The following is a 13,597-nucleotide window of genomic DNA, read 5'->3' on the forward strand; positions in this document are numbered from 1 at the left end:
TTTAGGCAATACTATAGTTTATCTGAGATGAAGTCACGTGTTTGTTATATTATTTGGTGTATTATCCAAGGGGTACTGGGCAAAATATTGTCACAGAAACTCTGCAACTCTAACACTAGAAAAGCCCTTCACAAATAACAGAGGGGATTTACAGCTCCCATTAACCTAAGCCATCCTACACCTTTTTTTTTTTTTTTTTGCATTACTTGACAAATTTTAAACTTTATTGTTGAAAAAATAAGTATCTTCAGTGTTCAGAGGTAGCAGTCAGAACATAAACTGATGAGATGCCACTTGAGCTACAGCTAGACAGCTGCTTTGCCTAGATACATCAGAAATGCACAGTCCTGAGGCAAAAATATAAAGGGTTTGGGAGAATTCACCCTTGGTAAAAGAATAAGAAAAGTTAATCAGTAGTATTTCTTTTCTCCCAAAGGTGACTTTCTAAGGTACAAAAATGGTTTCTATACAGAATCTGTTTGACCTTGAGTAGGAAATTAACTAGATCTCCTTATCAGTTGGCATTTGCATCTGATTTAACTATATGAACTCCACCTATTTTGAATGACTTTTGAAGAACAGCTATAGAATAACAGAGTGTATCTCTGGAAAAAATTATTTCAAACAAACCAAGTTAAAACCAGATTACTTGTATTTAATGGTAACTCTTTATCATAAAGAGGAATGCTGTATTTTATTTTTTTCTTCCTGTGCATGAGTCAGTATTTCATCTACGTGAAGGTAAGTGAGCAATCAAACAGCCTTGTCCTGGCTACTGGATATTGCAATATTGAGACAAGGACTTCCTTAAAGAGGTTTCTTAAAACCCTTTTGCACTTAGTGCAGTGAGATCAAGTTTCAGCTGGTTTAACGCAATGTAAAACCTATTAAGGTTGACATCAGAAATGCTACTAGTTCTGCTGATGATTACATAACAAATAATTACTGAGCATAAAGTGCCAGTGACAGACTGATGGTTTCCTTTGAGATATAAAAACGAGATACAGGAACCACATAGCAAAAGGAGTTTTGTTTATACCAGTTAGCCTCTGTTACCTCAATTGGAATATTGCTTCAGGTTAAAGGTCCTTGGATGCAATAAGGTATAAAACAATGCTTCATTATTTCCTTCTAATTCACAGCTGACAGGTATTGATTTGGAAAAAGATACCAGAGGAACTGTGAGTTGAGTATTGGTGTGGTTGGAAGGTAACACTTAAGGTGTCAAGTAGCAAATACTTTTCCTACTGCTTAGCCCCCTGACGTTGAGGTACAGTGATGAAAACAAGATGTCACATCTAAATGTGCAAGAATTCACTCTTTTTGGATGACTAGTGCCGCTAGCTTAGGGTCAAGTCACGTCATGTTCTGTATGGCTGATCAACGTAATAAAAGGATATAAGGTGACTTCCTTATGCCATGTGCCATCAGTCCCAGGTCACAGGGATGTATTTCACTGCGGTGCTATGTCCTGCTCTCCCATTCACAATGCTCTGAAGGCTGAGGCAGAGAGGATGTTGATGACTCATTTTCCCTTCATTTTCTTCACAAGCTGTTCCAGTGGAACAATGTGCTGTCTCTCCATCTGAGCTTATCACAGTTTAACTCTCTAATAGTTTGATGTCAGTCTCTTTACAGTTTCGCAGGATCAACAGGAAAAAAGGCATGGAAAATTCCTCACCTCAAGCATGTTCTCCTAAAACAATAGTTTGTACCAGAGAAGCCTCATGCCCAGGCTGGCCTCCAGCTACTTCTTTCCAATTCCCTTCCTCTTTCTACCTCTTGGCTTTACAAATGTTAAAGTCAGAAGCCAACATAGGATAACCATGAAAATCGAGTCATTATAGCCCAGCTACTGCTGTGAGATGAGATGGAGGATCTTGTAATGAAAGAACTTGATCATTAACTTCATGTGGGATGCGAGGAGGTTTAGATTAATTATGGAAAAAGAAAGGGAGGAAGCTGGAATGTGATAGTTTGTCAGAAACACTTGATGGTGTTACATGAAGAATTCAGAAATTCCCCCATTTTCTCTGCTTTCCTTTGGAAAGTTTTTGAACCATCTCCAGAAAATTTTACTGGGCTTCCACTGCTCCTTCTGTTCCTGCTCTCTAAGCCAAGAACTAGCACTGACACATGGTAATCCGGGTGGGAGCAAGTAGCTGTGGATCAGCAGTCTTGGAATTTCTCCTGCAGTAAGAGAATTAATTTAGCCTGTTAGTTGAGAGATCCTGCACTTAGGATTAATTTAAGTTATCCCTGGAAATGCCTAATTTTCCTATTCTATGGAAATCAGAGTTCTTGGAGCCTAATTTTCATACCTATGTAAGATAGCACAAATTCTTCTGAAGGTAACTAAAAACAAGCATTAGGAGCTCCCCTGCAGCTGAGAAACTCCCTGCAGCAACACCCTACTGTGGAGCTACGTGTCTGCAGTTGTGTGGGTCTTCTCAAATTTGCACCTATTGTTTGCAGCAAATGGGTTCTGCTACCAGTATTTACTACTGGATTTGCCCTTCTAAATGGCTGTTAATGTGAGAACATTTTGGTTCTTGGTATCTGAAGTTCAGTTGAAACTAGCAGCTGCCAATTCTGCTGCTTTTTTAAAAGATGTTTGATTTTTTTATCATCCCTTTCTAGTAATTGGAGTAGGTCTAGTAAGTTTAGGAGTGCATTGAGTGCAGGCAAATGATAAAGCCTGAGAATGAATATAAAAAGTTTTAAAATGAACATGTTTGGATTGAGTTTATACAAAATTACAGCTCTTGTATGGCTATGGTACCAGAAATGGTACCAGGACCAGATTTACTCAAAAAACAGATATAACTAATTTTTGAACCATCTTTTCCCTGCAAAGGAAACACTAAGCTCTCTTAACTCCCTAAGTCTTAAATAAAATAAATGGCATAACAGTAATGGGCATGTATTTAGAGATTTTTCAAGGAAATATTTTCTTATTTAGGGAACTCCCAATAATTTGAGACAAACTTAATCACTTTTTCTTCCCTTTGAAACGCAGCTCCTTCTAGCATAGCTTGTTGCCAAAGAAAAATACTGAAACATGTACCAGCAATTATTGTATGAGGCTTTTTATTAATGATACCGATTCTCAAGTTTCGCTGACAAACTAAGCCCAGGTTCCCGCCCTGGGCAGTTCCTGATGTGAACTGGGAGCAGAGCTGATTGAAGTGGAAGAACTGCATCCTCCCTTTTCCCTCCAAAACCAACTCCCCTCCAGTTTTGCTCAGCCCGACTTGCGGGATGTGTTTGCCGCGGCGCTAATGGCGGCACCTCACGCAGGAACAGCTCAAAGGCAGGAAGGCCGATCGGTGTTCCGCAGTTCAAGCGCTGCCAGGCCGGGCTGCTCCCTCGGGGCTCCCGGCGGGACTCGCGGGACGCGGCCGGAGGCGGCATCCGCTGGGCGGGAAGCGCAGCCCCAGGCCCGGGCACCCGCTGCCCCCGGCTCCGGGAAGGTGAAAGTCCCCGTGCCGCGGCCGATGTCCTGAGAGAGGGGCAAGGCTGCCGGGAGCACAGCCTCCCTCTTTGAACCACGCGTTTCCAGCCAGGCGGGGTTCGGTCCCGGGAAGCTGTTTTTAACGTCTCTTCGGCTTCCCCCTCACCAACAGCAGACAGGGGGCACGGCCGCCCGCCCTCTGGCACCCACTTACACCTTTCCGAGGGACTTCGGGACGCTGCTGGGGACACCCCCTGCCCCCCTCCCGTTAGAGAGGCCGAACCCGCCGCCTCCCCCGGCCCGGCCCTCCCGCCCCGGCCGTGCGGGGGCCCCGCCGCGCTGGGCGGGCCGCGCCGAGCCCCCCGGCCCTCCCCCCCGCTCCTCCCGGGGGCGGTGCGCGCTGACGCGGCAGCGCCGCGGCTCTTCGCCGGCTGAGTCGCACAATTATGAGAAAGAGCCGCCGGGCCGAGGCCGCCGCCAGCGCTGGGTCCCGGTGCGGAGCTGAGCCAGCGCCGTCCTCCTCGCCCCGCTCTCTCCTTCGCCCCCGGAGCGTTGTCCTCGCCCGGCTTCTCCCCACCCAGCCCTCCGCTGCTGCCGAGCTCAGCCCCGATAGATGGAGACAGGCCCCGCCACCACCGACGCCGAACCACGAGCAGGAGCTGCCCGGCGCGAGGAGAGCCAGAGTCGGCGCCGAGACCCAGCCCGGCCCTGAGGAGAATGGTGAGGGCGGCGGCGGGGGAGCCGGGGAGCTGGGAACCTGGGGAGCGGGGGAGCCGGGGAGCTGGGAACCCGGGAGGCGGGGGAGCGGGGAAGCTGGAACCCGGGAAGCGGGGGAGCCGGGGAGCTGCGCTGGCGGGGAGGGGGTAGGGACGGGGGCGCCGGCCGCCGGATCAGACCTGTCCCAGCCGGCTGCTCCGGGTCCCGGCTGCCGCGGCCGCCTTGATCCGCCCCGGCCCCACGGGCGCCCGAACTCGCCTCTCGCCGCCGAGGTCGTTCCCCCGTCCGGGGTGCCCCGGTGGCGGGGAGGAGGGACCCGGCCGGGCTGTCACCTCCGGGGCGGAAGGGGAGACGCGGGCTGGGGCGCCTCAGGCCCGTCCAGGCACGGTGCCCCGTCCCCGGGAGGCCGGCGGGGCGCCCCGGCCTTCCCCCCTCAGCGTCCGCCAGCCCCGGAGCCTGCTGGCCCGGCGGGCCCTGCCCTCCCGGGCTCCCCGCCGGGCTGACCGAGCCGCCGCCCGGCCTTTCCGGAGCCCGGTGCGCGGTGCCCGCGGGGCCGCCACCGCCGCCCTGTGCCCTGCGCGCCTCCGAGCAGCGCCCTGGGTCCTGGGGCTGGGGCTGCTCCGCCTGGGGACCTCGCCTTTGGGTTAGTGCTCTCCGAGTCTGCCGTCATCCTTCAGGAGGGTTTTGCCTCGTACCACAATTCACACGGGAGACTGTTGTTCTCTGGGATGCAGCTGGTTTTCTCTTATGATCTATCTGTTCCATGTCTACAGTTTCTACACCGTGTCATGTACAAAGGAGTTTATAATCTTCTACAAAGGAAACACAGTTTTAATTCCCTGGCCTTCTTCTGACCGCTAATTGGTTCTTCACGTCTATAAGTTAATTCTTTAATTAATGTTTACAGCATTTAGAGTGAGCTGTCGTATCAAGTGCTTTCAAATAATTTTGAAAATAAAATTAAATGTGAAGTGTAAAGGTAAATATCAACAGTCTGCTTGAACTGGTCAGATGCTTTATTTAATTTTGAGTGTGTCCTATTTCACAGTCTATTGCTCAAAACCACAGGCACTCATACCCATGAATCTTCCATGTCTGACTGTATCTGTGAACTGTGTAGGGATGTGGGCTTTTTCCAGACTCTGCAAATCCAGGACTCTTCTAGAAAGAAGCTGAAAGTAAAACCTTCCGTTCTGACTCGAACGAGTACTTGGCATCTCCCACTTGTGTGGCACTTGCTCTTCTCAACTGAAGTGGGGTTTTTTTTTAGTTTTGTGGTTTGGGGCTTTTTTGGCCGGTTGGATTTTTTTGTATTTCTTTTTTTCTGTTTTCTTTTTTTTTTTCCAAGTTTATTTATGGTATTTATTGGTCCTGACATAACCTAGAAATTTACATATTGTTTCTAACCACTATAGATTTTTAAACTGATCATTGCTCTGCAGGTTTTCTGTCAATGTAACATTTTTGCAATGTTTTATACTTACTATGTGTATATCGAATATTTTTAAACCCCTGTTTAACAGGTGTTTGGCTTGAGTTGAATAAAGGACACTATGCAAGTTCATTTTGCTAAAAACTTCCTCTCTGCTCCATGACTACTTAGCAATTTTGAAGAATTGCTGGGTAGTGTCCAACATTAAATCAGGAATTATTCTAAAGAGTAGTTAAGTGTGGCAATTTGGGGAGTTCAGTCTTTTTTTAAATGTGTCTGTGTGGGTGAGATAAGTGTCTGCTAGATACTCCTTCATACCTTCTGGTATGAGGCTGTTCTTGACTTTGCTATTTAAAGTGGGGGGAAAAAGCCTTTGTGCATGTGGAAATGTTTAGGCTGGCTTTGGACTATTTGTACCTTAGTTTCCTGATGTTTTACTTTGATTATTTTTTTTGTTTGCTTGAGCTCTGCTTGAGCAGAAGGGTAATTTTCACTTGTCATACAAAGGCACCTTGAAACATCACCTTACATTTAACAGTTATCTCCCACTAAAGATACTCTTATCAGATCATCTACCTTCCCCCCCCAACCCCCCCGGATTATCTTGGATAGAGGTACTCTACTGTGTTTTAAACTTTCACTTCTTTTCTTGTCCTGTGAGGCTCTGTGTTACTCTAGTCTTGCCGCTTTACCTTTTTGTCTTATCACGTCAGCCCTGCTTTCTCTGCTCTGCTGGTAGTAGATGGCAGCATCCAAACCCCTCTCTTTTTCTCATAGTTATCTTTGCCACTTGCTGTGCTTCCCTTTCCTGGAAGCTTTGCACCAACACCCAAACTTTTCCTGATTCTCTTTCATGTCCCTTCGTGAGGTGCGATTCTATTAACTGTTCCCTCCTTGTGGACAGTCATGACAGATTAATATTTTCTAAATAAGCCAATTTTGTTTTGCACTTAAATAATTGATGCAAACACAATAGGGTTTGGCCATATTGATTTGTCAATTTCATGTTAGTAATTCTGTAAATAAATCTCAAAGATTGTAAAAAAGTGTTTTTGAGATCAGGCAGGTGCTTTTATAGTCTGCAATTTGTGTGCTTGGCAGGAGTTTGCATAGCAAGTTTCATTTTCTTTCCCAGAAAGACCCTGATTAGCCTAATTAGGAGTATAATACATAGCTATACTAGCAGTGACACTTCTACTTAACTTCTGGTACTGTCAGCATATTGTCTGAAACAAGCTCAAATTTGAAGTTGCAGTCTTTAAAGGTTTGGGGTTGGATTTTAAAATTGTAGCTTATGCTTTGAAGAATCAAGACAATGAAAGATACTTCTCATGCCAGTATATTTAACCTGAAAAAATGTCTTTGTCTTTTTTTTTTTTTTTAACAGATTTTTATTTCTTTTGGAATCCTTCGTTTCCTTTAACCATGTCTACTTTGGCCACAATATCTGCGTGCCACGTTAATTTGCTGAAACAAGTAACATTAGTTCTGGGTTTTCATCCCACTTTGTTAAAGACAAACTGACAGTAAAATCAATGTTTTCCAGAACTGATGTTTGTCTTTGAGGTCGTGTTTCTTGTTTCTAATGTGAATAATCCTGTCTTGGTGCACTTTAGTTTCACTGGTTGAAACCCTGGCAGCTGGCTTTTCAGCAGAGAAAATAATGAATAATTTCACTCTGTGTGTGTATTTGAATAAGATACTTATATGATTATTAAAGGTAATGTCACTTCCTACCTCTGATACTGGCGAGTAGTGGTGGCCTCTGACAAGTAAGTCTAAATGCTTTATAATTTCTACAAAAAATAGTCAGTGATGCTGACTTGACCTGTTGTAAAAATTGAAGAAAGTTTGTTGTGCACTTTCTTAATTTCCTCTGGCCTGAAACCTTATTTTTCCTTTATTGTATTCTTTGAAGTCTTGTTGCTGTCCTTTATTTGATTTAATCCCATATTTTTTGATCACTACTAATTATTGATTTCTGTTATTTTTATTACTTTAAGCTTAGCTTTTATTTATTTTGTTGTTGTGTATGTTCTTGTTTGGTTTAATTTCAAGTAGTAGAAAGCTAATCTATTAGAAGAATAGGAAAAGTAACCTCCAAAACTTTAGGACTGGCAATCTTTGCTTCCTGATCTGGCTCAGGAAAGGATTAGCAGGGCACCAGGAGTGCTGTGCAGGAGGGAAGGAGTGTGACTGGTCTTTTTGGTGGCAGCCAGTCACAAATCCAGTGTTGCACGGCACCCCAAATAATTTCATCTAACTGGATGGGACCACAGCCCCAAGCAGCAGTGTTTGGGAGACCAGTCTCCACCACAGCCATTGCGCTGATGGAAAGAATGCTATTTTTTTGAGGAATGGTGAGTTTTTTTTCAGCCTTCTTTACCCCTAGGTTTTGGTTAGCATGTCAAGTGGATGTGAGCCGCCTTAAAGCAGGGGTGTAAGCCACTCTCTTAATCTACCAAGGTTGCTGGAACCACAGTGCAGCTCAAGTTTGTTTTTTTCCCCAGCCACTGTAGTTCTTGTACAGAAGGACAGTGCAGGTTGTCTAAATGCTGTTAGGTGAGCAGAGAAAATTTCTTATTCCTCTTATTTCCAAGAAGGAAAGGGCAGTAAACTTCTGATGGGATAGTGAAATTTAGAGAAACTGTCATAAATAGCGTTTTTATCCTCAGCTGTGTTGGTTTAATTCCTTCCCAAGAATTGGGCGAAAAGTGTTCTAGGTGTATGGGAAGTATAGGCAGAAAAATAACTGTGTTGCTGATTGTGGAGCTGAGTGTTCTGAAAAGCTGCTTTCTGAAAGGAACAATATCTAAATGTGGAAAATGGTTTGAGAACATATGGTATGAGGCTGTTGTAGGAATCACAGAATCATCGTGGTTGGAAAGAACGTTTAAGATCACAGAGTCCAACAAACCAACAACAAAACCCAACAAACAATAACAGTGCCACATCTAGATTTTCCTTGAAAACCACCTGAGATGGTGACTCGACCACCTCCCTGGGCAGGCTGTTGCAGTGCCTGGCCACTCTCAGTACAAAAATTCTTCCTGATAGTCTGTAAGTCTGAAGAGTCTGTAAGATAAATAGAAATGTGTTTGATTGCCAAGGAGGGTTTAAATTGTGGTAACAAACTGACAGTACATTAGGCTGGATTGAACTTTATTTATAATGAATGTATTTTTTCCCCTTAGTTAAAACAAAATTTGGATGTTACTGAGGTGTTAGGCTGGGATTTAACCTTAATACTGGGAATTTGTGTCTTTAAAAAAGTAATGTAAAAGTAACATTAAGGTTGTGGATTATTTAGTAATTATGTTATGAAGAGCAATATATTTTTTCTTAAAAGCTCTTAAAAACTCATTTTAACTCAGGCTATTTAATGCATTTTCTTTCATAGGATTTTCTGAAGTGGTTGAACTGTCTGTGTGCATGGCAAATCTGCAGTTGCTTTGTTAAGTGTATCCCAACTCATCTTTGTTTCATTTCTTATCAGCTGAAAGAGGATAGCATTTGATGTGTGTGCTAGCATAGCTATTTCTACAGCTGCAAAACTGGAATTTTACAGGCCAATTCAGTAATAAAGTTAGTACTTTAATGTGTGTAGTTTGACAACTGATATTTCTGTAAGATGATCCAGCTTCAGAAACAGCTATTGTAAACCCCCTGCAAAGCTTTATTGCTATTTAATCTTCAGCCTGTCCATGGAAATCACTAGTTGACATTCAGATACAGTCCAGTATAAAGTGCTTGTTTTGTTTAAATGCACATCATGACTTTTGCAAAGAGTGTGCAACTGGCTAATACACAGTTTCAAAGAGTATAGGTAGATGTGTGCATATAATGTCTGTCTGAAAATTATGCATGTGTGAATCTTATCAATGTCTAGACTTGCTGCTAGTAATTGTAATAGCACCCATTTGAGGAGGCCTCTTTGAGTGGAAGAGTGGCAGCTTTCAGGCTTCTTGCTTCCTAATCATGATTCCCAAAGCCTGGTCTGGATGACTCCCAGTGCTATTGGATTTTGCCTTTATTTGTTTACTACTAATCAAATGAGATTTATAAAAAAAATTCAGAGTTTCTGAGATTTATGTGTTAAGTTCTGGTTTGCTGATATTTTTTTATTATTTTAAATTTTTTACTGACAGCCTTTTGGGTTCTTACTGCAGTGTATTTTTGCTGTTGTAACTAGCAGGTTCCTGCTTGAGAATATTTTCTGTTGCAGCTCTAAATTAAGGTAGTCGAGGTGTTCAGTCTTTCACCACAATATAACTCCAATTTTCAAAGCCTGCGAAAGTGTCTGTTACAGCTCAGTCAGTCTAAACACAATGGTTATTGCAATTCAATACCAGCCTTTGTTCTGTGCATTGTTCCCACTTACTGTACCCAAAGAGATACTTATTTTCTTAATCTTATCTACTTGATTCCTGTCACCTTTGCTAAGAGAGTGAGAGAAGCGATGTTTTTACATTGTAGTCCCCTGACTTGTGCTGGGTGCAATTTTGCAAGATGTCCCTGGCTGACGATTCTTATCTTAATACCTGCTAAGGTTTTCTTCTAACACTGCAAAGTGATAATCAGTTTCTTGTGAATGGCAGACTTGACAAACTTGACTGCTAAAATTTAAAATTTAAATTTAATACATAAATACATTTATATTTATGCCTTCTGCAAATGAATTTCTAGTTGCTCTGTTAGGAATACTGTATTTCACAAGCATTTATTACCTAAACATTTCTAGACTTGGGGCACTTTTAGAACTAGTATTACTTAGCAATCCAGGTCTTCTCACTGTTACTCTCTATACTGACAATATAATTGGCAAGACTGACCTGGAGTGCTTGAGGGTTGATGTTCAAGTCCATAGCATCTTCACTGGCTGCTCCCAAATCTTCTCAAAGGTGTGATTGTGATGCAGTCTATACTCATCTAAGCCCTGACTGTCACCCTTCCACCCATCCCTTTATGCTTCCCTCTGTCCTCAGTTACTCTTTTGGGGATCTAAATTAAAATCTAATAACTTTTTATAGATATATAATTATTATTATTTATATATTTTTTAGGATTAATTAGTTTGTTGGTCATTTCCCTGAATTAGCTCTCCATGTGACTGCAGAAATGCTGGTGCTGGTGTGAGACAGGGTGGGATAATACACAGAGGCTTAGGAAAATGGGATTGTGGCACCCCAAACTTGACATCAGCTGGGAAGCTGATTTGGAAGCCTGCTCTGAGGTGCTTGAGAGTTGACTTGTGCCATCATATTAGTAAGTGTTTGGTTACAGTGTGTATCACCCACTCTACCCGAGTGTTTTCTAGGTCTTACAGCCCTGTGTAAGCCCTGCAGGCTTGGATGGAGCTGCACCATCACAAGCCAGGTTCTTGTAGCCTCTTCAGAATATAAACCAAATTGCATAGCAGGCCTTGTCTAATTGTACTGCAGGCATGTAGTAGCTATGCTTGGACACTCTTGTATCTAAATTCTTGTTTACCTTTTCTGAATGTGTGCTACCAGGTGTAACTTTTTTACCAAATATGTGGTACTGCAGTCTGTGAGCTGAGCTGCATCAAGATGAGTGTGGCCTCTCCCATCAAGTTATTTCTGTTGGCAAATGATCCACTGCTGGTAAATTGTCTGGCGTATCAAAATATTTCCAGATAATTTTTTCTTATATTCTTAACATTATGCTTCTTTGCTCTTCAGTGCTATTCCCATTTCTGTTAACTTTCTCAAGAAGCTGATCCTGTTTCTTTGGGGTAGGAAAGAGCAAAGCTGCATTTTGCTAATGTATGTGATAGAGCTCAGCACAGCAGCCATGTGGCCAGATTCAAAGATGGCCATGCTAATGTACAGCATAGTTAGAATAGAATGTGTATTGGCTTTGTGTTGTAGCTCGATGTGGTATGCTGGTTTGTGGTAGACCCGGTCTGAAAAAGCTCAGCTTCCTTTCAAAGCCTGTTCCTGTGGCTGCTGTGATCATGCAGGTATTTAGTCCATGCAGGTATTTAGTGGGGTATAACTTCAGTCACCTGAACAGATTAAATTATGCATGTGCTTAAGTGACACATGATTGGAGCCTAAGAATACCAGTTGTGTAATTATACAACTGTTAATTAACTTTCTCTTCAGTTATAAAAATCAGTTAATCTACAAGAGTAGGTGCAGTTAACGATGTTTTAAATGTCAGTCTTAACCATTTTTCTCCTGTGTTCCCTGGCTGCAGTATTGTCTAAACTGTAGTTTGCAGAATCCTGTTGAACAGCAAATTTAATAAAACTTCATCTGAAGGCGTTAGAATAGTACATGGCTGAGGGTGATCTTCTGGCCAAAAAGTCTGAGTGATTGATCTTGAAGGAATTCCTGCTGATGGTAATAATCTTGCACTAGGGACAGAGAATGAACGTAGCTGACAAATACTCTAGACAACTTTCTAGGAACTCAGCATCATCTGGTGTTGCAATGCCTCTGGATGCAGATCTAGTTGGAAGAGGTTCCTTCCTCATGGTTTCACAAGCTGTAGTTAACTGACCCCTTAATTGTGCTGCTGAAAATGTTAATGGGGTTATACTGCAGACTGCCCCACCTGGCAGCCCTGCAAGCACTTACCTTGGCCTGTGTGAGGGGCACTAAGCAAAGATGTGGAGGTTGGGATGGACATAACCTCTTAAACTGGCATTAACTGGCTTTGCAGCCAGAGGCATTGAAAAACAGAAATATCGCCTTAACTAACCTTTGTCCTTTTAATTTGTGCCAACTTCAGAAATGTTCTTGATGAGGATTTATGCCTCTGCCTCATTAAGCAATTGGTCTGCCTTATTATTGATTTCTTTGACAAAAATCTTGGGCAGAAAAATTCTTTATAAGGTTTCAGCTGTAGGAAAAACAGTATTTGGGTGCATGCAGTTTTCTGTATAAACCTGCCCTCCTTATGTAGAATTCAAGAGCTCATCACTGTTAAATTCTCTGTAATTGTTTCAAATGCATTATTGAAACAATGTGGTATTTTTATGTTGCTTAAATTGGGAAAGAGGGCTGAAAACACTCATCCTTGTCCTGGTTTGGGCTGCCAGCAAGCAGGTGAACGTTCTGCGGTGATGAAGACTGGTCATTGTTTGAGTGCAGCAGTCTGTTTGTGCTTGGTGTTCTGTAGCCCACCAGAGAAATACTTGGTACTAGTATAATCGTAGTACGATACAGTAGACTTTGGGCTGTGCTTTCTAGTATAGAAAACGTGCAACACTGAAGCATTTCTGTTTTCAGAAAAAGCCTGTTTTCAGGTTGTAGAAGAATGTTTTCAGGTCACGTGCATGTAGACAATCTGCAGAACACAGGTAGACTTTGCAGAGGGGGAGGATTATTCACAAAAGCTAATTAGGCAGTGAGTCCCTAGGCTTGCTTAGTGGAGACTGATGGGGACTCAAAGCAGCTCTTTTCTCTCTGTAGAGAGGATGTAGAAAAATTAGCAGTGCTAAGATAAGATTAGTCTTCTTGACTATCCTCTTGGGTGTCATTACTGGATTTTTCAGAGTTTTTCTGACAAGTGTAAAGATCTTGCATGTAGGACAAGAAAAATCTTTTGTAATTAATGCATTAGGAGTTAGTTGAGTTTTAATTAAACTATGTATTAGGAAAAAAACATCCTCAGTGGCAGATGAGAATGGATGCTATTCTCAAACCCACGGTATCTGCTCACCTAAAATACGACCTTAGGCAATATGTTCTTGCTTTATTGGCAGCTCTCTGAGGAGTACCACTGTCTTAGCTTCCTTCCTGAACATCAGGCTACAGGTTCTTAAAAAGAATACCTTTTTGTGTGACAGATCTTTAGTGTTTTCCTGGATGCCTACAGTTAAGTGAGTTTGGGGGGATTATTTTGATGTACGTTGACAGTATGGTTAGATCAGATGAGCTGTTTTGCTATCCCAGCATCCTACTGCTACCCAAGGGGATGTCCTGCTTCCCTTGTTCCCACCCTGATCATAGCCATGTGCTCCT

The 13,597-nt window shown here is 43.0% G+C and overlaps 1 protein-coding gene across 2 annotated transcripts in view; it reads left to right on the forward strand.

Annotated features, from left to right (window-relative positions):
• Positions 1-3,924: 3,924 nt before the first annotated feature.
• TRPM7 (transient receptor potential cation channel subfamily M member 7) overlaps positions 3,925-13,597 on the forward strand; it is a 57,946-nt gene continuing 48,273 nt past the window's right edge. Inside the window, exon 1 of one of the 2 annotated variants that reach the window (XM_051628186.1) lies at positions 3,925-4,174. In XM_051628186.1, coding sequence (XP_051484146.1) covers positions 4,172-4,174 — 3 coding nt within the window. In that variant the 5' untranslated portion in view covers positions 3,925-4,171. The remainder of the gene's footprint in view (positions 4,175-13,597) is intronic. The other variant, XM_051628187.1, reaches the window with a different exon arrangement.

Source organism: Apus apus, chromosome 10, assembly GCF_020740795.1.
Source record: "Apus apus isolate bApuApu2 chromosome 10, bApuApu2.pri.cur, whole genome shotgun sequence".
NCBI classification, from domain to species: Eukaryota; Metazoa; Chordata; class Aves; order Apodiformes; family Apodidae; genus Apus; species Apus apus.